Source organism: Taurulus bubalis (genome assembly GCF_910589615.1).
Source record: "Taurulus bubalis genome assembly, chromosome: 4".
Taxonomy (NCBI): Eukaryota; Metazoa; Chordata; class Actinopteri; order Perciformes; family Cottidae; genus Taurulus; species Taurulus bubalis.
The window spans coordinates 29,397,116-29,423,786 of record NC_136592.1 but is presented as its reverse complement, the minus strand read 5'-3'; the positions used below and the strand labels follow the sequence as shown (position 1 = coordinate 29,423,786).

The following is a 26,671-nucleotide window of genomic DNA, read 5'->3' as shown; positions in this document are numbered from 1 at the left end:
TCATTTACTTATAGTTTCAATTGGACCCAGACAAACGTGATCAAAAAAAGTTTCCACTGTGTTAGCAAGTAGTCACCATGAGCCAACGCAGAGCATGGCAAAAGAATACAAACTCAGGAAGACAAACATAAAGTAGAGAAACACTAGGGTGCTCTTCAATGTGAAAAACCTTGCCATGTGATGCGTACTGTAAGCCTGTTTGACCCTTCACGTTTTGTTTTGTCAGCTCCAGAGGCCTGAGTGCCATGCCAGAGGGGTCCCATTCGGCTCTCCACCAGGACCCAATGGGGGAAGGTGAGATCAATGCAATTATACTGAGTAGGACTCCTGTAATTGCTGCCTATGAATTGACCAGTCTTTTAACAGGGATTTTTCATACAAGTCGGGTAATTCCTAATCGGATATCAGTGTACAAACACAACACAGAAGTACAGCAGAGTCACATGGAAAAATGCTGTAAATGGAGAAATAGAGGAAATGTAGAGGCTTGAGCTGAGCGAGCCGTGAACTCCCCTCCTACAGTCCAGACGGGCAGAGAGGCTCTTTGTGTGGAGCTCGGCCCACCGCTCTCATACGGCCGAAACCCCGGCGCACTCGCACATCAACCCCGAATGTGTCAGAATCTCCGACAGCCAAGATGGTCGGTCGAGCCAGCGGTGCTGACCTTGTATGCCGGGGACCACTCAAATTACATATTATTTTAGTGTTCATTATATTCAGTCGCAGAGCCACTGCATTGACACAGGGCCTCTTTGTATCTGGTTGCCTGCTCTGTTCCTCAACCCCCCAACGCCTCCGCTCTTCTCTACTGAACTCATTTTGCGCTAGGCTTCCACTTTGGCTGAAGAATACCAGTGTGTCAATGGATCCCTTTTTCCTGTCCCGTTGGTTGAGCTTTGGCCAGAGGAGGCTTTTGGCTTGGGGAGACGTGTGCCGCCCTCATGAAAATGTTTGTCTCTGTTTCCTCAAAAGGCCACTCTGCACCGACTGCACGTTCACACGGCTCTGATATCCTGGAAGAAATCACTTTGGGATGACAGAACAGCAACTTACAGTTTAAACATTTCCAGACTGATTTAGTTGGAGTTAAAGTGAGACTGATCTCCCCCCTCCCCTGCTGTGAATGGATGGATGGTAATTGAGGGGCAGGGCTGCTGGTAGTGTGTTATCTCTGTGAGGTGCTGAGTGGATGTGGTTAACAGGCAGGAGGAATGCACATGGTGAGAGGAAGCCTCCCGGTCTGGTCAAGCTAAACAATAAAAGATTTGTGGTGCCTATCAAGCTCCAATGCCATATAGCGTCAAAGAGTTTTGAAGTGAAAAGAAGCTTTCACCACCAGCCTTTGGATGGCGCTCTGCATTATATTAGGTGTGTTGTTAGTCTGCACTTTGAATTCCCTTTTGAAGAATTGAACGAATAAAAAAAAAAAAAACACCTCTCATAACTTCCACCTAAGCTAAGCTGTCATCAGCACATGTCAATCCAACGGCATCAAGGCATCAACAGACCTGAGGCAGCATGAAGCATCCCTTTCAAAGATAAGAGTTCCCTCTGACCTACTTAACCCCAGACAGGAATGTAGCTGTGTGAGCAGAATGTACAGCTTTAAAGGGATTCTGGGGGACGGACGGATCATCTCCATTCACTGCGGCTTTTCCAAACCAGTGGGCATAGGGTTGTGGATATAGATGTATGATGGCAGGGATGGCTGCGTCTTTGAGTGGGCGGGTCAGTGGAGCTCCTGGACGGGAACTCGTTCCCTGCTTAATTGCCTGTTAATCACAGCCTCAGGTTAGCCAGCAGCTAAATCCGGTTCTAGTGTTTGAAGTCATGCTCTGGCACTCACTGAAACCCCTTATCGTGTGTGTGTGTGTGTGTGTGTGTGTGTGTGTGTGTGTGTGTGTGTGTGTGTGTGTGTGTGTGTGTGTGTGTGTGTGTGTGTGTGTGTGTGTGTGTGTGTGTGTGTGCAACAACTTTCTAGTGTAGCAAGTCATTACGTAACATAGCTGCTATTGTTAGAAGATTCTATATTCAATGCATTTAATTGAATTGTTCCTCCCAGATTCCTCGCAATCCTGACAAAAGAATGTATTTCAATGTAAATTGTTATACAGCCTCCTACAATGGCATTCCTCCTATAGAGGTCTTCCGGTGGATTACCCACCTTAGTTGCAAGCTCTCTGCTTTGGGTGTTCCTGTTCGATGGCCTCGTAGAAAGGCATTTGAATCGATACAATAATTCTCTATTAAACTAACTTAAACTTAATTCAGTTGACAAGTGATACCGCAGATGTGACGCTAAACACATTAATGGTTTAGCAATGTTAATTGCATGTTCTTGCAAACGGGTTACACGTAATTAATGCGGTTTCATGTCATTTATTATTGCACAACAAAGCCATATCCGTTTTATAAAGCACACAGCAGACAAAGAAGTAAGTGCCAGAGCAAACTGGATTTTAGCTGCTGTGTGCAGTAAGTGTTGAGGTGTAACCACCGGAGAGACAGCATCACACCCTTAATTATGATGCATGTAATAAACAGCTTGATGTCAATTCAATGAGGTGTTCCTCCCCGACCCTCACCACACTTCACACAGCTGTCCGGCCACCAGCCTGCGTTGACTCTGCAGAAAGGCGCTAGCGCGACAGCAGTTTGGTTGTAGGCTGTCAAATTGGTGGTAAAGTTTACAATGGACTCACACCTCAGGGCCCAGATGGTGAGTGTTGTCCAGAGGAAATGTAAGTTTTGAATGGATCCAAGGCTGGCTGTGTGCGAGTGCCTGAAGGGCTCTTAAAGGGGAAGGGGAGGGGGGCTTGTTGATGGAGGAGCTTCCTAAGTGGATCATCACATGCCTATGCACTGAGGTCAGCTGGCACAGCTGGATCCTTCAAGATCCGGGGTCCAGCGCAGGCGAGTTTTACAGGATTAAATCTGAGCTTTTTGAGGACTTGTGTCCTTTTTGGGACGTCTTGCTGAAACATGTCACTCTTTAGTGCTGGTGAAGGGATTTCGTTCCATCCTGTTTTATATTGGTGTATGTTAAAAGGTCGAATCCACAAGCATATCAACGTTTATCTTACTTTTTTTTCCTCGCTTTTCTTAGTATTTCGCTATACCTTTTGGTTGTCTGACGTAAAAGTACATGTTTTACGTACAGAACTTTGCTCTGTCAATGAGTGAATTTATTAGACTACACCAAGCGCAGTTAGTTTCACTTTTAAACACCAGAATTCCCCTAAAACTTCCCAACATAACGTTTTGACCTTGACAGTCTGTGTGGAATGCAGGTTCAGTTTCCGTGTGTGTACTTCACTGCGGTTTATTTACCGACCTTCAAGCTAATTATTAACACGGCATTAAAAGCTCTTTGAATCAAACCATCTTGTACATATAAATGACTGTTTAAATAAGGAAAAGTCTTTCCTCCTCGGGAAAAGAAATTAACCCAGGCCATCGGCCTCACTGTCTAATCGGCAGGGCTCGGACTCATGCTGTTTGATAATGGTCTGTGAAGACTCGGGGACTAATCCTCGGAGGCACCCTGTGTGCTTGGTCCTCCTGCCCTCCCGAGGGGCAGCCATTCACTGTTTCCAGGTGGGGAGGAGTTTTTCCCAAGGGGATCAGTGTAAGACGACCTCCCTGTCTCCCAACAGCCACCGGGGGAGGAGTTGTGGAGGGGTGTTGAAGATGGAAGTACAGAGTGGATCTTGAGGGGCGGAAGGGCTCTATAGATGTATTCCAAACCACGATGCCCTCTTTATCCGCCGAGGGGAAACAGGGTCGCACACTGTGCACTTGGCTCTGACAGAGTGAGCAGATTAGCAGTCGCCTCAAGAGCCAGTTTGAAGAAGTTGTTGGACATACAAATCAGCCAATTAGCAACAAGGATTGTTCTCCTTGTTTCACGTTTTCTTCATGGCCAGTATAAATCTGCCCAAAACGGTTATTACTCTGTTGTTACTAGCAGACGTGACTATGTTTTGTATTTTTGTTGAGCAAGATGAATGTATGTTGCAAGAAAAGTTGTAAACTAACTATTGAGACATATATTGGTGTAGGTTACCAGCATTTGTCAAAAAGGGAGAGGCGTGGAGTAATGTATGAAGCTGCCAAGACAGGAAACAAGGAATGCTCTTCCCAGATGGAACTGAACACTGAAATGACCAACATTTCACATCATTGATCATGAAGTTGCAGGTACAATCAAGCTTGGAGAAATACCTCAAGATGATTCAAGATGTGAATCATTGTCCGCTGGATTCAGATTCATCCCCTTTTGATACATGAGTCAGTATGACTCAAGCAGGAGCGGCTGTGCTAAGTATTGCGAACAGAACAGGCGAGGGCTTGTTTGATCCATGGGATGTTCTGTCCACAGGGCTTTCTGGCAGCTTTCAATGTCTTAACACTGATGCAACTCTGACTGGCTTTGGCTATCTGGTTAAAAGTTTTCCCGTGGCGAGATAAAGTCTGTTCCTGCTTCTTTTAGGATAAGCATTTGCATGCTAAACACATATATATAGTCTGTGTTGTTCCTGTTTCTTTGCTCCTGATTTGGTTAGAAAACAAAAGGCCTCAAGTCAGACATGGCAGCACAGAAGGGACCTTTGGCACAAACTCTGGGTTATTATTTTGTTTTTTTCTTGTAGGCAAATTTAGTTTGACTTGGAGCTCCAGTTATTCCATCTGAAATAGTCATATCATATGGGTGTGTATTTCTCTGAGACACCTTTTCTTTGACCGTGTAGTGCACACACTCATCATTCGATGAATGTGTGGTCACAGGAGTGGCCGGGATTGGAGAAGGTGACTTGGAAAAGGACACCTTGGTCTTTCAGGTTAGTTGCTTTAGTGGATGAATCTTAGCACTAGGTATGCGAGGATGGATGCTGTGTTGGAATTTACGATATTCTGAGTATGTGTATATATATATATATATATATATATATATATATATATATATATATATATATATATAGTTTTGCTCCGTGGAAATATGTAAAACATGTAGTTCAACTTGACATAATTATTATACTGTTGCACCATGATTTTTAGACCGACACGTCGCCGACATGTCATTAACCTTGTTGTCTCTAGTTTGTTTCCTAATAACGTAAGTCAAGTAGATATTGTCTACACAAAGATGTGTTTACTGTCATCCTGTTGCGCAACACACAAGTTATCTAGGTACAGTGGCAGGGCAGTTTCAGACTTTGGAGGAAAGAAAGTTATAGCTTGTCCTGGGTAGAATTTACATAGAGGCTGGTTTGCATGAACTGATGACGTTTGAGTCATCATCATCATCATCACAGAGTTATGCAACAAAACTCTGACGCATAGCTTATGCCTTGGTGTTCTCAGAGAAGGTGAAAATGCTCAGCTGGAAAATGTGTTGCTCTGATGTGATCATGTCAGTGGACGCTATGGTCAGGACATACTGTATGTGACTGCTTTTTTTTAGACAAGTCTGCCATTACTCAAGCATGCTGAGACAGTTCATACGCAAGCCGGAGAGTTTTCTTCATAAAGGAATGCGTTGTGTCCCACACACCAACAACTTCAGACAGATACAGATAATTTCTGTCGCACATTAACTTTTTCTAAAAGACTACATGCGCATAACCAGGTGCCGAGGTATTCTTTTCAATGCTTTTATTCACCTTCTGCAGCACCTTATTAGGCACTGCATGTCATTCATACAACCATAATGTCAGAGGCGGACAAGTTTATGAACTGTCTGCTTTGTTAGCGGCACGATAAGATCAGTCTGAAATGGAAGCATGTGTAGACTTTGCATTATTAGTTCTAGACTGATTAGTCATCGAGCCCCTCGGTGAGTGAATGTGCTGTCTGCTTGTCAGCGATGAAACAAAAGCATTCGCCCTAAATCACCCGTCATCACTGACGCCCATCTCTTTATCAGTCATGCCCCTCAAACTCACTGGTTTTATTATCAAGTCAAGGGTGCCGGACTGGTAAGCTCTTTTGTTTGACTTTTTTCTGAACATAAACGACCACACTAACATAACATGGTTATTTGGTTGCATGTTGCATGAGCACACGCCAGAGCTGCTGTCATGGGGATTCGGATCAAAAGAGAAGGAAAGGTCATGCTTGTAGCATCAACGCACCTTTGTCTGTTAACCTTGGCTTAACGGACAGAAAACTAGAATTCAAAGAGTTACTATGAGGGGGTTGGGAGTTTGTTTTTATCTGGAATTCCCGACATTTTTCTCAGCAACAACATTAGTAATCTGTTCACGCACACACACACATACACACTCACACGCAGCTGAAATAATGTAATCTATTAGTTTGCAGTCTTGCTGGTGACTTTGTTGAGGCTAAATGGACTTTGAAAAACTGCTGAGAGTTATTGAGGCATAGATGCCGCCTGAAATGTAGTCAAAATACTATACTACCTCTGTAGCCTTGACTTGGTTAATGTTTATGTCTGTGAGTTAACAACTGTGCTGATGCGGTGCTGAAACAAAGGAGAGTGTTGTGTTTTGTTGAGGTGGTGTACTTTGTGAAATTGCCGTGTGTATATGTGAAATTCTATGGCTTGACTGTAATGGAAATATTGTGCAACCATTATGTGTGAGTTAGGATTCAACATGTCGGTCCACTGAGCTGTTGAGAAAGAAGTGGTAGGAATTTGTTTTGTAAATGGATAGAAATACGCTGCTTTCAAATTATCCTTCAAAATGGTTTAAACTATGTAGATACGAAGCAATCATTCCCTCGCATGAAGTTTTTATTCAGTCAATTAATTAAAAACCTGAAGCACTGACCTTCACAGCTCACTTTTACGTGCATGTTTTAGCTGCTGTTGTTGCTCTGATCAGTGTGCTAAATTATGCATGTTCCTATTTTTAGACAATATTTTTCACTTGTGTGTTCAGAACAGAAACAGTTAAGACTAATTTAGCACCGATCTCTTAACCCATTGGGTGTCAGTCCGTCGACAGATAAACAAGCGGTTATATCTCTGAGGTTCCCTTTTTGCCAGTTGATATTGGGCCAAGACTTTGTTTCCTTGAGATGCAAGACTAGACTTGGAGTTAAAGGAGACGGGACGAGTAGCCAGTTCACAGGCTCCTTTTTAAATCAATGTAAAGCAAAATCCTCGCCAGACGATAGCCGGTGGATTTTGCTCTCCACACGGACCATTGAGCTGCAGTTAACCAAAGCCTGCTCAAACTTGATTAGTTAATACTCCACCGACTTCAAACGGAAACAAGAACTCTTCCAATAGCAAAATATTGTCCCGTTGTCTACATAGTCTGAATGCACTGTTTATCGAGATGAATTTAACGCTGACAGACAAATTGTTTAAACATGTTCAAACGTGTTTGTGTGCAGATGGTATATTTGACTTGCCAGTTTTGTAGAAAACAGATGGTTTGAACTAGTTTGTGCTGCTCACTGCCCCTTGTACGGTGGTTTCTTTTTATAGACCTTTCCCTGCACTTATTGCCAAAACATCGTTGGCATTTGGGCTTTAAGGGATTATTTCCAAGAACCATTTTTCCTTCCAATAAACTGAATGCTAACAAATGTGGTCTCAAAGCAGCCAGATACCTGTGCTTATCTTTGCTCCGTCTCAGTTGCTGCTGGGAAAATTGCCTGAATGTGACAAAATATTTAATTTATCATGTAACGTGTATTCATTCTCCTGATGTTAAGCATCAAGACGATGGCGTCAACACTGCAAATGCATCAACACATGTGCAGCCAAAGAATACAAACAAACCATGACACAGCTGACACACACACACACACACACACACATGCATACTGTATACACATATACATAGATCATAAAATACAAGATGATGGTAACAAATAACATGTAAAAACAGCCTACTCACGCCTTGTTGAAGTGAAAATGTGTCTATATATATTGTGAAATATCGGACACTTATCAGTCCTCCTAGCTGACAACAAGGCGGCACACTGTGGCTACAGATCTTTCAGAGATTAGTGATCAATGTTTGCAGATGCTGAAGAGGCTCTGCTTTTCATTAATGATTGCTTTTTGATAAGTATATGAAGAACTGCAACATGGATGCATATTCTTCTCTGAGTTTTATCTGTCCCGAGCGACAGGCAGAATGGAAACACTTTGCACTGCATCGCATCGGCCTACCTACGATCAGCACGTTGAACTGAGCGTTTGCATTCCTTTGCACGGCCTGTTTCAGTAAAATCAGTAAGTGGTGCTGCTGTTTCCCCAGAAACCTGTGGTATCAGCCACAGATAATGCCTGCCTGGAGAGTCAGTATCTGAAGCTGAGCTGGTGCTGGAGTCAAGTGGGTGTTCAAGTCGTAAGATAAGTCAGCTAGTTTACACTACCACTGTTGGAGATAAAGTTGAGTCTGAGCAGTTATATAATAGCTAGAAGCGGCAGACACATGTTGTTGATTTGTGCTGTTCATCCCCCTCCCTTTAACTTGGCATTGATGGCAGTCAGCAGCTTCATGACGCTCTATTTGCTGTGAGGAAGAGCAGGGAAGAGGAAGGGGGTTTCACGAGCCAGACACGGCAAAGCTCCAAACCAAATGTAAAGACCGAAAGCGGGAAAGGAAGTAGATGCCACGATGCAATTTGTAGTGGCCTAGTAAGTGTAATGGCTCACCGCTTCACCCCCTTTGCACCATCAACCCTGTGATTTGTCACAGTCTGTAAACAGAGTTTATTTCGTGGTCAGTTCCTGCTTGCCAGCTCATCTGTTTCTCCCAGTGAGGTTTTGCATGGGAATTGTGTTGTTGGGACGACTCTGGATTGTGGAGCAAGTTGTGCAAGGGGGAGGAGACTCTCATGAGCTCAGTACTGATTCATGGAAAGCTTGAGGGTGCCAAAAGGTGCGTGCGTCTGAATGAACTGAAAGGCTTTTTGATTCCTCATGTGAAGCCCATCATCCAGATGCATGTTGAGTTTTTTTTCAAGACTTACTAAATCACTAACTTTGGGCACTTCCCACCTTCTCGTGTGAAATACTTCTCTTGTTTGATATACTTCATTCCAGGGAGAGATGTAAAAGGTTGTATGTTCTCTATAAAACTGAACATGATATGTAAAATAAATCAATTTAGCATGCTTGTTAATCGTGAAATATTTTGGTTGCAGCCTCTTACAGATTGATGAAATACCTTCAACATCAGGTTTGTATTATCCGCTATGGGCTGCTGACCAGTGATGCGCTAATGATGAACATATTAATGTTACAACTAGTCCACACTGGTGAAAGAGAGTGTATTTCAGGCTACATCTGTAGGCTATCAAAACCAAATGACGCTCTCCATCCCCACCAGGCAGTACCTTTTTAATGTTTTGCTTAATGATGGTTTGTGCCTCGTAGATTTCCTTTTATTAGGCTGAAGTCAAATTACGTGACAAAGCTTCATTTCTTCAGCGAGGCAAAATGGTTTTGACCCCATTGCTCTGCACATATTTAAGGAAATGGAGCTCTCTGCACAGTGGCTTTACAGTGCTCCATTCTCACACCACCATGACTTCATATATTTAGCAAACAGTTGTGAGGAAAATTCCCCATATGCCCAGAAAGGATGTGAAACTGAATATGGATTCCATGTCTCTCATATTCAAACGTAGTTCACTAAAGACATACAAACAAACCGGCTGGTTCCCTTCCTCCGTATTTTTTTTCTTCTCTTCCCATCAGTTTCCCCCGTTTCTGTTTTTCCAAGGTTCAGCTCAGCCTTCAGCAGTCAGGAGAACAAGAGGAAATGGCTGGGTTTTCCATAGAACATGCAGTGTTTAAATTAGGCCATGTCAGTAACAATTTGAGCGAGGCCTTTTACTGTAAACCACTCCTCTGTGTCTCGGTCTGGGAGTTAAAACACAAAGCTCTGAGCTGTCTTTTATTGATTTGTAGATGGAGTCTGTTCAATGTCGCAGGAGTTCTATGCATCTGAAGTTGTCCTCAGACAGTGTTTTTAATGCAGCCGCAGCCTTGCTGTTATTTAAGTGATCGCTAAGTGCATTAGTTAGTTCATCTGGTTTATAACCGCATTATACTACTTAATGTCTTAGTGAAACACTGATAGACACAACAGAACATATCATTTTATAATTATTTGACCACTGTAAAGTTGTGGTTGCACCTTTTACCATTGGCATTTTTAGATGCCATGTGTACAGGGCAGGTGCGAGGTGCATAAAAGGAAATATGATTAATTGGATCGTTGGAAAAGAGCATTGAGTTTCCTTCAACTGAAATCAAACCCAAAATGTGTTTTTTTTTAATTATGAAAACACTCAAAAAGGTTTTGTAGTTTTCTTTAAGGATACCAAAGTGACGTGTATATCCCAGTGGGCTGACCATACTGCCTTTTAAATGTTATCTCAAATCCTGACACCTACCCTCTGTCTCTTACCTGTCCCAGAATCTCCTCAGCTGTCCTCGCCCCTCTCCACCAGTGAACATCACCGGGCAAACAATGACTTGGGCCCAGACTACAGCCGGCTATGTGTGGAGCTATTTGACGGAGACGGCGAGCGTCCAGTGAGCCTGGTGTCCACCCTGTCGTCCGGTTCATCCCGTGATAGTCGCAGCCTCTTCGGAAGCACCGTAGCCCTTCCTTCCTCCACCACTCCACCCATACAGAGCGAGGAGGACATCGACCTTGAGCTGAGCCCAGCTGAAAGCACTGGAGAGCGGCCAGCGGACCAGAGTCCCACCCTCACATGTTCCAGGGGCCGCTGGCAGCAACGGCTGGAGCGCAGGGTGATCAGCAACCAGTGGAACAACAACGCCACCGCCAACAGGAAGGCAAGAGGAGAGACACCGTACATCCCCGCCTCGCCTGTCGTCACGCACGCCATGGCGCCCAACCCGAAGCTGACCTATTTGGACCGTGTTGTCATGGAGATCATTGAGACGGAGCGCATGTACGTCATGGACCTGCGCAGCATCGTGGAGGTGAGCGGATGTCACGGTTATGCTGACTTTACTGAGATTGAATATTCTGCTACAGTTGGTGTTTACTGTGAGACAGTTTGAGAGTAAATCATCACTATTCTGTGTAATTAAAGCACATGTTTGACTTGGATTAATGTGCAGCTATGACTTCATGTCTGCAGCCCTCTTTGGAGGTGATTTACTGAGTTTGGCCAGCCTGGAGCCAAAATAGGGGAATTGGACTCAACTGCTGTGGAGAACAAAGACTATCAGCTGTGTTCCAACTTAAGCAGCTGTTTGTGGCCACACATGAGTAAAACATCCAGTCGATGCTTCTTTCCTTCATTACAAGGATTCATTGTGAATTCCTGCTTTCTAAACAATATCGGTTAGTTGACATGCCTCACATCTGGCAATTGTGTGCTTTGTTTACAGATTTTTTTGTTCATTGAAGCCTTTCGTAGCAGTTTATGATCTGGTCATAGCGTTGTGTATATAAACCATTCTGTATATTTACAGTGCAGTGAAAGTTTACAGCCTGTATCCTGATGGACTCCGTTCATATCTGGAGTTCAAACACACGGTCAGAGCTGGTGACACAGTGCAGGTCTTTCATGACAGAAATCATGGGCTTCATGATCTTAGACAAAGATAGCAGAAACCTCATCTCAAAGATGTGAAAGGATGAAAAAATGAGCCAGGGAGGATTTTACCACTCAGCAGACCACTTACGTCGTATCCCATTTTCTACCTTTTGTAGTCTGGAAACAACTCTCTCTGGCCCTCAATCTTTCTCGGGTCCTGCATAGAAACAGGAGCGCTCTGCTGTCAAACAGTCTCCTCAGAATTTATGGTAATGTCTTTAACACGTGAACCAGCAAGCACGTCTCCTCACCTTGTCTCAGACTGTGCTGGTGTCTGGCAATTGCTGTTTGGAGGGAGTGCTGCTCGAGTAAGGACTTGCTCCCGACAAACACTTCTTGGACTTCTAACTATTTCACTTGACGGGAGCAGCAGCCGGTCACAGAGCTCCAGACTAGCCGGAGCTCTGAGGGCCTCCCAGCCAACACAAACACCTCCATCGTGGCACCAACTGGAGAAATAACACAGATGAAATGATGATAGGCTTTTCTATAGTCTACAATGTGGGAACACTCTGTCCTTTTTAAGATTATAGAATGGCTTCCATTAAATTGATTGCATGCAGCTCATTTTCATTTCACGCCAGGCCTTGAATCTGACGGACGTGTGAAACTCTTGCCTCGTTGCCGTTGTTTCTTCAGCAAACTCATTCAAAAGAATCCTCTTGATATTGACACTGAACTCCCGAGCAGCTGTTGAAGCTATGTCCCCTCTGCCTTTTAGATCTTGTCTATCACTCACTCTCGAATGTCACGATCAACTGTCCAGGAGAACAGCTGTTTGACCCAGCTGGTCACATGTCTAGATACACCCCCAACACCTGGGCTGGACACACACAGAATAGTCATACTCAACATTGTTGAAACAAGAATGTGGTCATTGATTACGGCATTCAGAAAAGACCTAGTTCAGCACATGACTCTTCACTTAATAGGATTTTTTTATTTGACCCATAACAGTATTAAATCTTTATTTATTGTTTTTTGATTGAGCATAAAAGTGCACAATTGGTGCATTTATTAAAAGTAACTCTTCTTATTCTTTGATAAAACACAGCTAGTAGCCCTGTAGCACTAGCGACTACATGCATAGCACTAAATCTCTCACACCATACGAACGGTCACGTGTCTGAGGTATTAACACGGGGGGAGAGTTTTCTATAGGAGACTATGAGACGCCCGCTGACTGCAACGCAGCATTGCTCTCACTGCACTGGAATTCTCCATCCATGACCGGCTGCAGTTCATTCAGTACTGCGATGTGATGACTCTACTCTTAATCTGGGCTGCCCGGCAGGCCTGCTAAGTGTGTGTGTGTGTGACATTGTCTGGGAGGCTGGGTGTGTGTACAAGCTGTTTACCGGTATGCTCTTTATATAATCGCTGCATATGTGTGAGTTTGTCTCCCGCCATCTTACTCCTCCACTTGTTTAGAGTCGTTTGTTTGCCACTTGAGTGTGTAATTGATCAAGGGGGAGAGTAAATCATCCAGATGTTGGCACATTTGGCTACTGTGTTTTTAGATATTTTTAGTATTCCTGGGGTCCGGGAGGAGTCGGATGTTCATGGTTTCACAGAACCTCTTCACACCAAGTCACACTGACTTCTACTCACTGGAACAAACCCTTAAAAGGATTCTTTAAAGATCAGTTGTTTGTGAATTACTGTGGTCCTGCTTTTTAAAAACAGAAACGCCTTAAAATATTTTTGATAGTATGTCAAACACTGTAGTCCAACAACATATGCAGCAATCTGTTGGTCAAACCAAATGTAATGTAAAAACTTCATAGAGGATATAACAAGAACAAAAGGAGAAAATAGTTTTTCCGACATAACTGCTCCCTCTATTGGGAAGAATTTGAAAATGCCTGTATGACGCTTGACTTGAGTGTCACCAAATACTGACCTTTTCCATAACATTCCATCTTTTATGTATAACTATCTTCATTGTTTTTCCAGGACTACTTGGCTCACATTATTGATATGAGCAACCTTCCCATACAGCCAGAGCAAGTGTGCGCTCTGTTTGGAAACATAGAGGACATCTATGAGTTCAACAGGTAAGTCACAAACCAAAAGTATAATCCCGATCCAATTGTTTGATGCTTAGGTATATCTTATGGAAAATGGTCACAACAATCAAAAGCACAGGAACATCTTTGAAAAGACACTTTATTTGCATTAATGGCACAAAAGCCTGGTAATCACTACACTAAATCACTACATTTGTGTTCACTTCCGTTTTCATATACCTTCAGATGTATGTAAAAGTATATTCTACTGTAAGATTGAGGAAGAACGTTAAGAATGCATGTTTTTGTTTCACTCTCTGTTCACATTTCTTTCCCCGAAACAAAACGGATGCAAGAGAAACAAAGGAGGGACACTGACTCTACACTAATCACACTTTTGCAAATATCAGAACGCCAGGGAATTAGTGGTGCTTCACATTAATGTCAGCGAGTGCTCATTGCTGACCACACTGCTTGCCAAAACACACATTAACATTCCTCTCTCTTCTCACATCGAGGAGCCTCCCCCGGTAAGGCCAAGGCTATTGTACAGCTCAGGGCCACAAATGGAGATGATTTGATTCTTATTGCTCTCTAATGAAATTCTAACCGGCTGTACAAGACAGATTCTGACTTTAGATCCAAAGATGTGTTGCCCTTTTTCTTGGGATAAGGCTTTTCTTCTTGTCACATTGCACTGGGAGGCCTTGTTTTCTTTAACCTCTTCTACGCCGCCCCTCTTTCACGTAGACTCATTTTATCTGGCATTGTATCTACAGGGGAGATACCAGGCCAACTGTATATGCCACATAGAAGACGTATACGTAATTTTTAATGTAAACATTGGGTTTTGGTTAGGTGGCGTTCAAGTATTGAAAGTATTGAGTGTATAAGGGCATCAAACAGTATGATGGAAGTATATGATGGACATTCCCGTGTCTCATAAATTGTCGCAGCCATCTTGATTAGGATTAATACCATTTGTTACACAGTTTTGGTGCTAAATTAAAAATGTTTTACCATTTCGAGAACAATCCAAAATACCACATTAAGACCACAAGACATTGAGGAACACAATAGAAAAATCTATGCTGCGATTTGTTGTCAACTTTTGGTGAGTACTTTATTTGTGAAACCTGCTCAGAAACCCCCTTATTGTCAATATACACAGGAAAGCCATACATCATCTGAGCACCCTCTGTCTCTAGTTTGTGGTTGTAAAGTTTCATGAGGCTGTGATTATCCTTGAGGTCACAGCACGTCATTTTATAAAGTGAGGTCAAGTTTCAAAAGTAGGTCTCACAATGTGAAATGTCTACTAGGGGGACTAACCTCATCACACATGAATACAATTGGGCTCATTAGATCCACAAGAGTCTCAGCTTTCTAGACTTATCCAATGTATGCAATTCCAAGAGGGACCCTAGTTTGCAGAAACCATGTTTAGATACCCCCCCCCCCCTCCCAAATAAAGGGCATGTTTTTTGGCCCAAACTGCATGGGATCAGTATAAAGCGGGCAGTCTGTAAAGGGAAGACTCGTAGAACTCGTTCACATTCACATGTCTTCAGGTGAGAGGTCAAGGGACCCCTGTGAATATGGCCACGCCAGATTTACCCTCGCTAAAATGTTGTCTAACTTTGGAGCGGTTTTTCAGTCTGACAAGTTAGCATGACATGGTTTGTATCAGCGGATTCCTTCTAGTGGTTTTAGTGATGTCTTTTATCACAGCATTGTGGAGGAATTCTTCTATCAGCCGCCGACAAGCAGGTGCTGCATGTTTACTTAATTTTGAAACAGAGTCGTAACAATTCGCAGGCGCTTGCCCCTGGGAAACCAGATGTTGTTGCTAGAAAGATATGTATTCTTCTACAGTCTCTCTTTGAGGAAATGAAAAGAATATAAAGTTGATGTTTTATTCACCATGATCCAGAGATCACATACCAACAAGGACAAACCATGTACTATACGTATGTATGTATAGTGCATGTCTTGATAATGGTTACTTACGTTTCTGTTGTAATCTCGGTGTGTCAATAATTTACAATTGACGAGAACATTAATTGATGAACGGCCTTTTTTTTATGAAGGGATTTTTATTCTTTGTAGCACTGAACCCTCTTCCATCCTTAAATATTGACAAAGTAATCACGTGGTATGAACAAATATTAATGATATGTTCAAAAGAAAGCTCAACATCAAGATGTTGTCATTGTACCATGAACATGTTGACATATTTGCTTGTCGCCAGTTTCGGTAAAGCCACATTGTCTTTGATCTAAGTTATGGAATGCTGTGTGATGGATTGTGTTTGAATGTCATAATTTTGTGTTATGCAGCTTTCGTGCAGAGCACTTGTGATGTTTAGGTTGTTTGTGCAGTTCCTTCATGTTTGCTCCTTTAGTGATGCGGATGGCACACTGTGAGGCATCAACATACCTTACAACTCCCATGTTTTGGTTTCCCGAGCTCTAAATGAAGCTTGTTTTTGAGGGGACTGTGGGCATGGAGAATTCCACATCAAGAATATCATGCTCAATCTGAGCGTGCAACAAAGTTCATGTTTAACAGTGTATGGCGCCATCTAGTGGAGATCTTTCATAACTGTGGTCAAATAAAAAGAATACAAGTATTTCTATGGATTTACTTTGCCACTCATTATCACTCTTTCCTTTGGGGTTATTCTGTTTTTTTTTATTTTGTATTCCCTCGCTGAGCAAGTCCACCAACACTCAGCGTTCTCTCTCTGTTGTGTTCTGCATTCCAGTGAGCTGCTGCAGTCCTTAGACATGTGTGAGAATGACCCTGTGGCCATTGCTCGATGCTTTGTCGATAAGGTGAGAGGAACCATCTTGCTCATGCTGATTTACAGCGACGTCAGTTTCTCACAAAAATAAACACTAGTGATGTGTTTGTCTGACTTTTGTTTCCTCAGAGTGAATACTTTGAAATATACACTCAGTATTGCACCAACTATCCCAAGTAAGTAGCGAGAAAATATGAGTTTTAATTACATCTTTGCTGTAGTATTTTCTCTGAGAGACACATTTGACATGATGGATATGGTTCTCTTCTGTCCTCCAGCTCCGTGGCAGCACTGACCGACTGCATGAGGAGTACGACTTTGGCCGCGTTCTTTAGGGATCGGCAGGCCGCCCTGAAGCGCTCCCTCCCTTTGGGCTCCTATCTGCTCAAGCCGGTCCAGAGGATCCTGAAGTATCACCTGCTGCTTCAGGTACTGAATGTCCTCCGTAGTCATTTTGTTTCAACACAACTTTTCTTCAAATTGCATCCTGCAGGCTTTGGTAGATGTTTGTGGTTCTGTTTTAATTAACTATATTCACGAATAGTTCTCAACCCTGTGTCATTTTATAACTCACTTTTATTACATGTTGACTGTGACTGGTAAACCGTTCAACCGAAGAGTGATTAATATGTTTGGTATTTTATAAGATAAAAGCAACAGTTAAATCTCAAACTGATTGATTTGAACATGCATTTTTCTTTGTTTAGGGGAGGGGCCTAGGCTGACCTTGTCAGAAATTGTAACTGTCCCTAATCTCTTGTAAAGGAAATTGCGAAGCACTTTGACTCGGACGAGGAGGGCTATGAGGTCATTCAGGAGGCCATAGACACCATGACCGGCGTGGCCTGGTACATCAACGATATGAAGAGGAAACACGAACATGCTGTCAGAGTGCAGGTCAGAATGAAATACCATGCATGTCAAAATCCCCTTGAAAAGGTATATTTATGTCATTGCTAAGCAGTGCTTACAGAAAGTAAAACATTTACTCAGTCAAGGTCAATTTGCAAGATCAGCAGTTCTGTTACACCCTGACTTTCTGCTTTTCTCATGTACCTCTCCTGTCCAAAAACTCTTGTGATGGCCAGAGGGCCCAAATTAATTGATTTAATTGATTTATTCCAGATATTTGCTTCCATCTCGTGCATATTTTTTCTACCTCCCAAGTATTTCCAAGCAGATATTTTCCAAAGCAAGTCCATGAGTCATAATTGACCTATAGTCTAGTTGAGTGCTAAAGTGAGAGCTACAGCTTTTAAAGGATTTCCTTACTTTGAATCCTTGACTGATTGGCCAGTTTCTATTCCTGGTGTTTATGAGGATTACAAATGAGCTCTGACATATGGCTGACCTTTATTTTATTTCATGCTAGAGGACCCTGACTGTGTGTGTGTGTGTGTGTGTGTGTGTGTGTGTGTGTGTGTGTGTGTGTGTCTGCAGGAGATCCAGTCTCTTCTCATCAACTGGAAGGGTCCTGACCTGACCACCTATGGAGAGCTGGTGCTGGAGGGCACCTTTCATGTCCTACGGGCGAAGAACACCCGTACACTCTTCCTCTTCGAAAACATGCTCCTCATTACCAAGAAAAGAGGGGACCACTACGTCTACAAGATCCACATCTCAGTATGTTTCATTGATTAGTGATTTAATAGCTAAAGAACATGTAGATGATCTGAATGATGCTGGTGTACAACAGGAAGACCAGATTTCCAGTTAAAGGACATAAGATTTACATCATTAAAAAGCTATTTTTATGAAGATATTACATTGGATTACGCCTCAGATACATCACTACATTCATTGTTGTTGCAGTGCTCCACCCTAATGCTACTTGACAGTGCCAAGGATCCCCTGCTCTTCAGTGTTATCCATTTTAAGCATCCCAAGCAACCCCATACAGTGCAGGTAAATGGTAACTGGGAACACCAGTTATGCTGCAGAAATGTTAACCTTTTGTCCTTCTGCTGCACAATTACAGAACACATACTACTGCATCAATTGTGCAGCCACATCCCAGAATGCTGATGTGTTTGTTTGTTGTTTCTCTAGCCTTGATTTAACAATAATGATCCTTTTTGTGTTAACAAAACCTTTTAATTGCCAGTAGTCTGTCTTTATTGTGAATGCATCTGTGTATCTATCTGGTGCATCTTTATTAACCTCAAATACTCTTTTCTGGATGACTCCAAGTGCTTGTTGTTTCAGGCCAAGTCGGTGGAGGAGAAGCGTCTCTGGGCCCATCACATCAAGAGGCTCATTCTTGAGAACCACAACACCATCGTCCCACAGAAAGTAAATGCCGCCGCACCTCAGAGAGGACTTTTTTTTAAATGTTGTATTCTTCTCTGCTATTGAAGAATTGCCTCATATTTAATCACAGTCATATTTTTTCTTCCAAGGCAAAAGAAGCCATCCTGGACAATTCCATCTGTAAGTGTCACAAATGCAATTACTTTGATGCTGCTAACAAAAGAGGAGGGTGGTTCATTTTAAGTGGAAAATGTGAAATGCTGTTGCATTAACTAGGAAGGTGTAGCCCATAGCAGAACATTGCTTTTGACATTGCGGCTGAGTGTAATGACGTGTCCTGTTGCTCAGACCCAGGGAAGTACCACTACAGTCCTGAGAGGCTGAAGAAAGCAGAGTCCTGCCAAGTAGATTACTTCCATCTTGGAGGGTGGAATGGGAGACGGAGATCAGGTAAAAAGACGTCTCAGTCTATCTATTTGTGTCTTTTTATCATGTTTATTTAAATAGTATTAAAGAATATTATTGCTGAAGATGAATTGTCCCTTTTTGTCTTTTTAGAGCCTGCAAAACAAATCATAAGGAGCACAAGAGGTTGGTTCACCTTGATGGGTTATTTGTGGATGGTCACTGGATGTTCAATAAGGTTTTGGCAGCCATAAGCAGGGGGTCAGTTTGGTCAAAACCTAAACCAAGGTTGTTTAGTGTCTGACGAATTCAAGCAGCCTACATCTCTGTTGCACTGCTGCTTTGTTCTCCCTCAAAGACATCCGCAAAAACAGATCAAAAGACCCACTCCCACTCCACTGGCCTCACTCATAATGAAGTTAATTATATGCCACATTGGTGTAAGGCTTTGTCATACGCAAGCTTTTTTTCAATAGTCAAATTTAGCCTTGCCTTCGGATCCCATCTCCCTTCTCTCATCTATTCTAATTGTCCATTATGAAAGAGAAACCTCTGTATTTGTGTCCCCGGTTCTCCTTTGCTCCCAGTCCAGATACATTTTCCCGAAGCAATGTAATGAAGAAGCAATTTTCATGTCAACCATTCCATCTCAGTGAGGGAGTAGGTCATCACATCCTGGCTAATTGCATCATATCCTGTTTCAGCCTCTGGGAGGAATATGTTTCTGATTGGTATTTATCTAATCACAAGGCCTCCCTTTAGTCTGGGCCAGACTAACTGCTGCCTCGCCCAATCTATGCTCGTGTAGGCAGAGCTTGTGTCCTGACCATTATTGTACATGATGCATGTCGTATTTAGGTTATTTTGTCATTTTATATTTGACTTGTGCATGCTTTTTTTCATAGATGTTGGTTGACATTCTCTTTTGTTTATGTCTCCTCCTCTTCTTTGTCTTTGTTTCCCGTGCAGCTGTTTTGAAGGTAAGTGCTGAAATTCAAATGTGGTCTTTCTTATTAAACCTTGATAAGCTTTTTCACTCTGTTGTATGAAAGCAGTTTTTAGGTCAGTGTGTTGTGGTGAGATATGGTTTATCCAGTTTGGACTCAGCAGTTCAAACTTTCTATTCTAATTGCAAAAGAACTTAAGCCAAAAATGAGAAAGTAGAAACCGTATCTTCCCAGAACATACTTTGACTTGCAAAAACCCCGTATTGCAAAAATCACATCTCACCTAAAGCTGAAGCGGCTTTATTGATGATTCCGTCACATTTCCAGCCTTGCAATCACATGCCTCTGCACTGGCCTTGCAATAACAAACCACATGTCTATGACTTCACGCTACAGCACGCAGACAGTGAGGGTGCACTGCTGGGGGAGAGGTGCTCCCTTCAGCCGGCCACTAGTGTCAGTACGCTGGCCTCCTGTCTAAGTGAGTCCCAGGCTGAGAGGCCATGTGTGGAGGATCTAATGCCCAGAAGGGACTCTCTGGAGCAGCTAAGTCCTACTGACAGTGACCCGAAACTGGACTCTCCACCCAGTGAGGGGGTGCTGGAGCTGGAGAAGGCCGAGGAGGCAAAGGAAGAGGAAGAGGAAGAAGGGGAGAGTTACAAGGAAGATATACTGATGGGAGACGACCAGGTAGCCGACTTTGCCAGCTCAATGCTGGCAGCCATCTCCTGCTGGCACTATAGAGCCAGGGCTTTACTTTCTACTCACTTCACAACGGTGAGGGTTTCTGCCACCCACGGGTTTCCTATTTCCCGCTCCATTCCACTGGCTTACCAATACTCTCCACCACTCTTTATCCCACGCTGGCTCTCGCACCTCTCCCTGTTTTATTCTTCATAAATAGAACAAACTAACACCTGCTACCATTTGCACTGTGCACATCGAATGCCTCAGGTTGAATTCCTTCTTTTGAAGTGCATGGACTGAAGTTCTCCCAAAACTGCTAACGGTGAATTCTAAAACGTATGGGCGAAAGTCAAACCGGGTGCATGTCTTTGCTTTTATTGTTTTGCTTCGGAGTTGGACGCCATCATCCCGTGCATGCACCGTTCTCCTCTCATGGATGTTTTCCTCATTTGTGTAGTTACAGCGTGCTATGTTTCATGATTGTGTTTTTTTTCGGGACGTGATTGATGCTGACGATTCTTCTGTTGAAACGATGCCTGAATTTGCATTAGAACCACTGCGCCCTGTTAAATGTGGGTTGACTTCAAAGGTTAATGTAGCCGTCTAATTAACTGATCATTATAATTGCAAAAGGCTTGCACTTTGATAATCATATTTCCTCACCACATTTCCCCTCTGAATATTCAAGTCTTTGTTCACGTTAATTGTTATGACAGTATTGTTTCTGAATATGAATTAATAATCAAATAACGACAATAAAGACTTTTATCATAACCATTGTAGTGGATTTTTCAAAGCTGACCTTACGACACATTAAGTCTCTTGGAAATGTTTGCCCACTGTGACGGAGTCTTCTGCTGCATGCTGCCTCACAGTGTGATCTCCAGGATGAATTAGAATACATACTCACTTTAATGCTTTGCTCTTTCAGGATGATCAGATCGGAGACACAGCTGAATTGAAAACTACACCAACCGAGGAGGTAAAAACTCACAGGCAGGAGGAAAAACACGTGGCTGTGAAAGAAACTCTTGCCACACAGGTACTTATTAATAAAGCATTGTATAGATTCATACACCCATCCATTCATTTTCACACATGTCTCTTAGGCTCATTCTGACATTTATTCACTGTGCTAAAGAATACCCATCTATCCTCATGCACTTAGTTTGTTGTTAAGCATATTTTCTAGCCATTGTATATTTTGAATGACACGCTCTCTGTCTATTTGCTGTTGTTATAGTCTATTGATGAATGAGAGCAGGCTTATTCAATACTGCAATAGACATTTCCGTTTTAAGTGCCCTTTGCTATGAGCACAGCATTTCTCTCGGTGTATTTGAAAACATGCCTGGAGCTATATTAGTGCCCGATGTTTATATGTAGTCCTGGAAATTAAAATGCCACACACAGACAATGCTGTGGTCTATGGTCAGCATTCCCACTGAGAAAGGCAACGTTGTATTTTTGAGCAGTTTTTACCTGCTGTAAGAGCTGTAAACATCTGAGCCCAATGCAGGTTGTTTGTCTTCGTAACCTTATCTCCACCACACAGCTCCAAGCTACACTTTTTTTGCAATTGCCAGCACTCCAAAAGAGGCAGGCAACACCTGAAAACCAATTTAGATTAATGTCCGACTAGGGGGACATCAGCGCTATGAACCGAGTCACAGACATCACAATGCTCACAGTTTAACTCACTAAGGGAAACAGAAATGGGACAACAAGGAGTAAATCGCAATTAAGCAGCAAATGCAATCACAATGTCTCTTTCATTTTGTACCAGTTTCATACATACATACATACATACATACATGAAATTGGTCACTGTAATAAAGCTCAAGTGGGCCTCCATAAGGAATAAGACATGCATCATAAATTGTGGATGCTTTATATTTAACTGCCCAGGTCCATTACGTTAATGGATAATGGAGAGTGCTTGCCATCGTAATGTCGGTTTTACTCATTACATCCCACTTTGTAAACACTCCTATCATATTGCAGGTCAGTGTGGAGGAGCTGTGTCCTCTAGACTGTGTCCCTCAAGCAAGAAACAGCCATCAGCCGAATGTGCATCCCTCTGCGTCACCTTTGCAACAAGGAGCAGACACACCAGAACCTCAGGATAACTCAAGAGAAACTGCGGAGGAGGAAGAAGAGGGGGAGAGCGATTCCTCTGTTCTCCAAGTGGGGGAGACGAGTGGCCTGACGAATGGGGAGCTCTCAGAAGAAGACGAAGAGGTGCTTTCAGACAATAAAAGCATCCTACCGTCCTCCGTGTTGGACCAAGCAAGTGTGATAGCTGAGCGCTTCATCAGCAGCCTTTCGAGACGGAGCAGTCTGGTTTCAGAGGACTTGGGGTCCCTCGCGTGCCCCTCGCCATCAATAGATTATGACGTCTTCAAAAGCCCCTCAGCGTGCATGGATTTAGAGCAACAGACTCAAATGCTGGCCAGCTCTTCCCCAGAGCCACAGGTGATCTCCGAGGCTGATCTGTCAACGTCTGCACCCGATCCCGCACTGAACGCCCTCGTTGAAGAGGAACACAGGTCCATTCTTTCTAAACAAGATCTCCTCCTCATCCGCAAGATCAGGAGATACTACGAGCATGCTGAGAACCAAGATGCTAACTTTAGCATCAAGCGCCGTGAGAGTCTCTCCTATATCCCAGCAGGTCTGGTCCGGCACCTGAGCCGACAGCTAAACAGTATTCCTCAGGAGCAGGCCGTCCCAGTTCATAGGAAAGGCCTCTCTCGGAACCGCCCCACTTCCTGGTCAGTATTTGACCTTCCTGGCTTGGAAAAGAGTCGAAACACTGACTCTCATCAAAAGACTGAACCACAGAGACCAGTGGAAGCTAAGGCTAGATCTCAGAGCATCACAGATGCCTCTCCCACAGAGGAAGAGTTCAGAAGCTCATCGGACATGCTCAAGGTTTGGAAAGACATGGAAATGGAAGAGGACCGCCAGGAAGTCCTGCAAATTACAGAGGAGAACGTTAACCACTCAAGATTAGAAACAGCATGGGATGTCAGCTCAGACACTTCAGATGTTATAACCAGTAAGCAACCACTTCCTACTTTAGAAGAGTCTGAAAAAGGCACTGCCTCAGATGACTCCTCCATCTCATCTCCCACCACAACTTCTCCAGCAGTAGAGGGGGGATCCTGTCAGGACTCTACGTCTCAAGACAAGAGCCGCGTCAGCCACGGACAACTACCCAAGCTAATTAACTTCCGAACAAGCTTGGATGAGGACCAGATCCTACAAGACATGGGGAAGATGAAGAACAAGGTGTTCCAGCTGGCACGTCAGTACAGTCAGCGCATCAAAAGTAACAGGCCAATGGTCTGGCCGAGGAACCGAGAACAAGCAACTCAACAGGGCTTCAAGAGTTTGCCTGCTGTCCGTGAGGAGATGCAATTGAGGAAAAAGGGTAAATAGGATGCTTACTGCTTTTTTTTGCAGTAATGTTCCTCTTGAGCTCATGTATGGAGAAAACAGAAAAGCATTTTATGTCTGTTTTATTTGTTTTATGTGTGCAGGTAAACCCAACCTGAGGTTGCCCTTGAACACTTGCGATCAGTCAGTCATCCATGAAGAGGTTTCTCCAAGCCCGGTCCAGACCCCCAGCTCTGGACCCAGCTCCCAGAGCACAGTTACCAGCCCACAAAGCCCGCCGTCGGAGACGGTGACCTTCCACTGGCCTGACGTACAGGAGCTGCGCACCAAATACACAGACAATCCCCACTTTTCAAAAGTAACCCGTGACTGCACCGTCCAAAACGGGACGCTGGAGTGCTGTACCAACGAGTGTAATGGGTGCTCACACAAGTACAATAGCTCCTCTGACCTTCACAAAGCTCTGACAGACAGTCCGAGGACAGAAACAGGATACACAGAGAGGTGCCATGTGGTAGAGGACTGGGCCCAGCCCCTGCTGTGCAGGTGGAGCTCCCTGGACCACATGCTTGGGTCTCTGCCCCTCCATGAAGTACAGAACCTTCAGGAACCTGTGCGGACCTGCTTCCCAACAAGGCAGCTGTCTCTGAAATCAAGAGAAATTGGCAAAGAAAGGGACAATGTTCTCCAGGAGGACTTAGACTGTACCACAAAGTCTGTTGCCCTGGATTCAGGGAAAATGACGGAAAATAATCTAGTGAAAAGCTTACGAGAGAAGTTCCAGAGCTTAACCACGAGCTCATGAACCTGTGAATTATGTCATTTCTTTTATCAGGGACTATCATGTGGAAACCAGTTACATGATGCTTCTCAATGTTTCCCTTTCCCCCTCAAAAGAATGCAACTTGTTGTCTGCAAATTGTTTTTAGTAGGAGGTACAAGGTGATGATTTCTGCAGCAGTGAAACATAAAGGGATATTATTGGTCATTGCCATGATAAGAAAGCATATTGTCTTTTAAAAATGCGCATTGCAATATTTGTACATTAGTATTTGTCTGCACTGTACAATACAAGTTTTTGTAAAGACCTGTATGTAATTGAGGATTACGTTGTACTTTATAATTATTTGCATCAATTTGGTTCCCACCCACTCTTGGGGGTTCTTGCTATAACTAGCACTATTTTCATTTCACCATGTAAACTGTCAGCTAGAGTTTCAGGGGAAAGCAAAAAGGAGCTCAAGTGCATGTCGTTGGCGAGAGATCTCTGTTGTTGGTAAAGTCTCTAACCGTACACCAAAGAGTTAGTTTTTATACATTTGTTGACTTTAATGCATGTGTTCACAACAGTAATTTGCTTCCACGTTTACTGTAGCTGCTTCTAAAAATGTTTCACAAACTATCACTGGAGCTTTATTTTTCTCAATAAGCTGTATATTGTCTTTAATATTATTTATGAAACTGTATATTTTGGGAGAGTTTGGCCTCGTGTAAATACTGACCCGCAGCAGCCCTTTTTACTTTTCCATTCCAGAACATATATTATTTCATACTTGAAGTTTTCCCATATTTTCAATAAAAACAGAAATGGTAGATGTTCTAATAGGTCCCCTCTTTACGCTGTCATGCATCTCAAATACATTACATTCATCGCATAGTTGAATCTACAACTTCCACTATCCACTGGTTAAATGGATTGAAGAATGCTTCCATGTTATATAAGACTGAGACAGTCGTTCTGTTTTTAGAAAATGAGAGTTAAGACTATTGTCTGAATGTCTATTATTGACATTATTCTTTTAAAATGAGATCAAGCAGCCCCACTAAACTGCATCTGTGAGATAAAAAGACATGAAGTGAATGATGCATATGACTAAAAATAGGATTGATCTAATCAACGGCTGGAGACCCTGGGTCCTCAAAAACATATACATCTTGTCTTATCAGCTTTAATTGTTTATTTTCCTAATTTCATGAGAATCGCATGTTTCAAGAGTCACATTAGTACAAGTAGACTTAGTATGAAATATTTCCTTCTGTATTTCTTCTTCTTTATCATATATGCCACAGCTTATGGCAAAAGGAGGGGCTGTGACTCAACTTCTTATTTTTACACATACAGAATTGAGCTCTATGACTCCAAACAAACCGTGAGGAAGTAAAGCCAGTGTCAACCAAATACAAGGGTTGATATGTTTGATTACTAATCATTGACAGGTGAGAGATGTAATCACTGTACTTAACCTTAATATGCTACCAGAATCAGTCTGGAACAGCTGGTAGAAGTATTTCATTAAGTATAAAGTGGACACTTTTGCATGAGTCTTTATTAATTGATGAAGTTATCATCCGTCTTTTGTTTTTAAATGACTGCACGGTCCATCCTGTGTGCCTCATTAGTGAGCGCCCTGCGGAGCCAGCGCGCTGTTTCCCTTCCCAAATCAAACGCTGCGTAAAGTCAGCCATGAATAGAGAGACGTACACCGGAAATCAACAGGGCAATCCTTCAACATAAAAGCGCAAATACTCCTCAGTACTCCCTGTAATCCATTCTCATCAACGAGGGGTTTTATTTTGAAACACTGACCAGA

The 26,671-nt window shown here is 43.0% G+C and overlaps 1 protein-coding gene across 1 annotated transcript; it reads left to right on the top strand.

Moving 5' to 3' along the window:
* The first annotated feature begins 230 nt into the window (after positions 1-230).
* Positions 231-25,667, top strand: LOC306735491 (pleckstrin homology domain-containing family G member 3-like). The gene is made up of 17 exons (XM_079216963.1): positions 231-294; positions 10,416-10,951; positions 13,531-13,631; positions 16,351-16,420; positions 16,519-16,565; positions 16,668-16,818; positions 17,155-17,286; positions 17,830-18,012; positions 18,202-18,294; positions 18,595-18,681; positions 18,789-18,819; positions 18,988-19,089; positions 19,198-19,234; positions 20,381-20,768; positions 21,610-21,720; positions 22,683-24,114; positions 24,224-25,667. The coding sequence occupies exons 1-17, from the start codon at positions 246-248 to the stop codon at positions 24,883-24,885; spliced, it is 4,212 nt and encodes a 1,403-aa protein (XP_079073089.1). The 5' UTR covers positions 231-245; the 3' UTR covers positions 24,886-25,667.
* Positions 25,668-26,671: the final 1,004 nt, after the last annotated feature.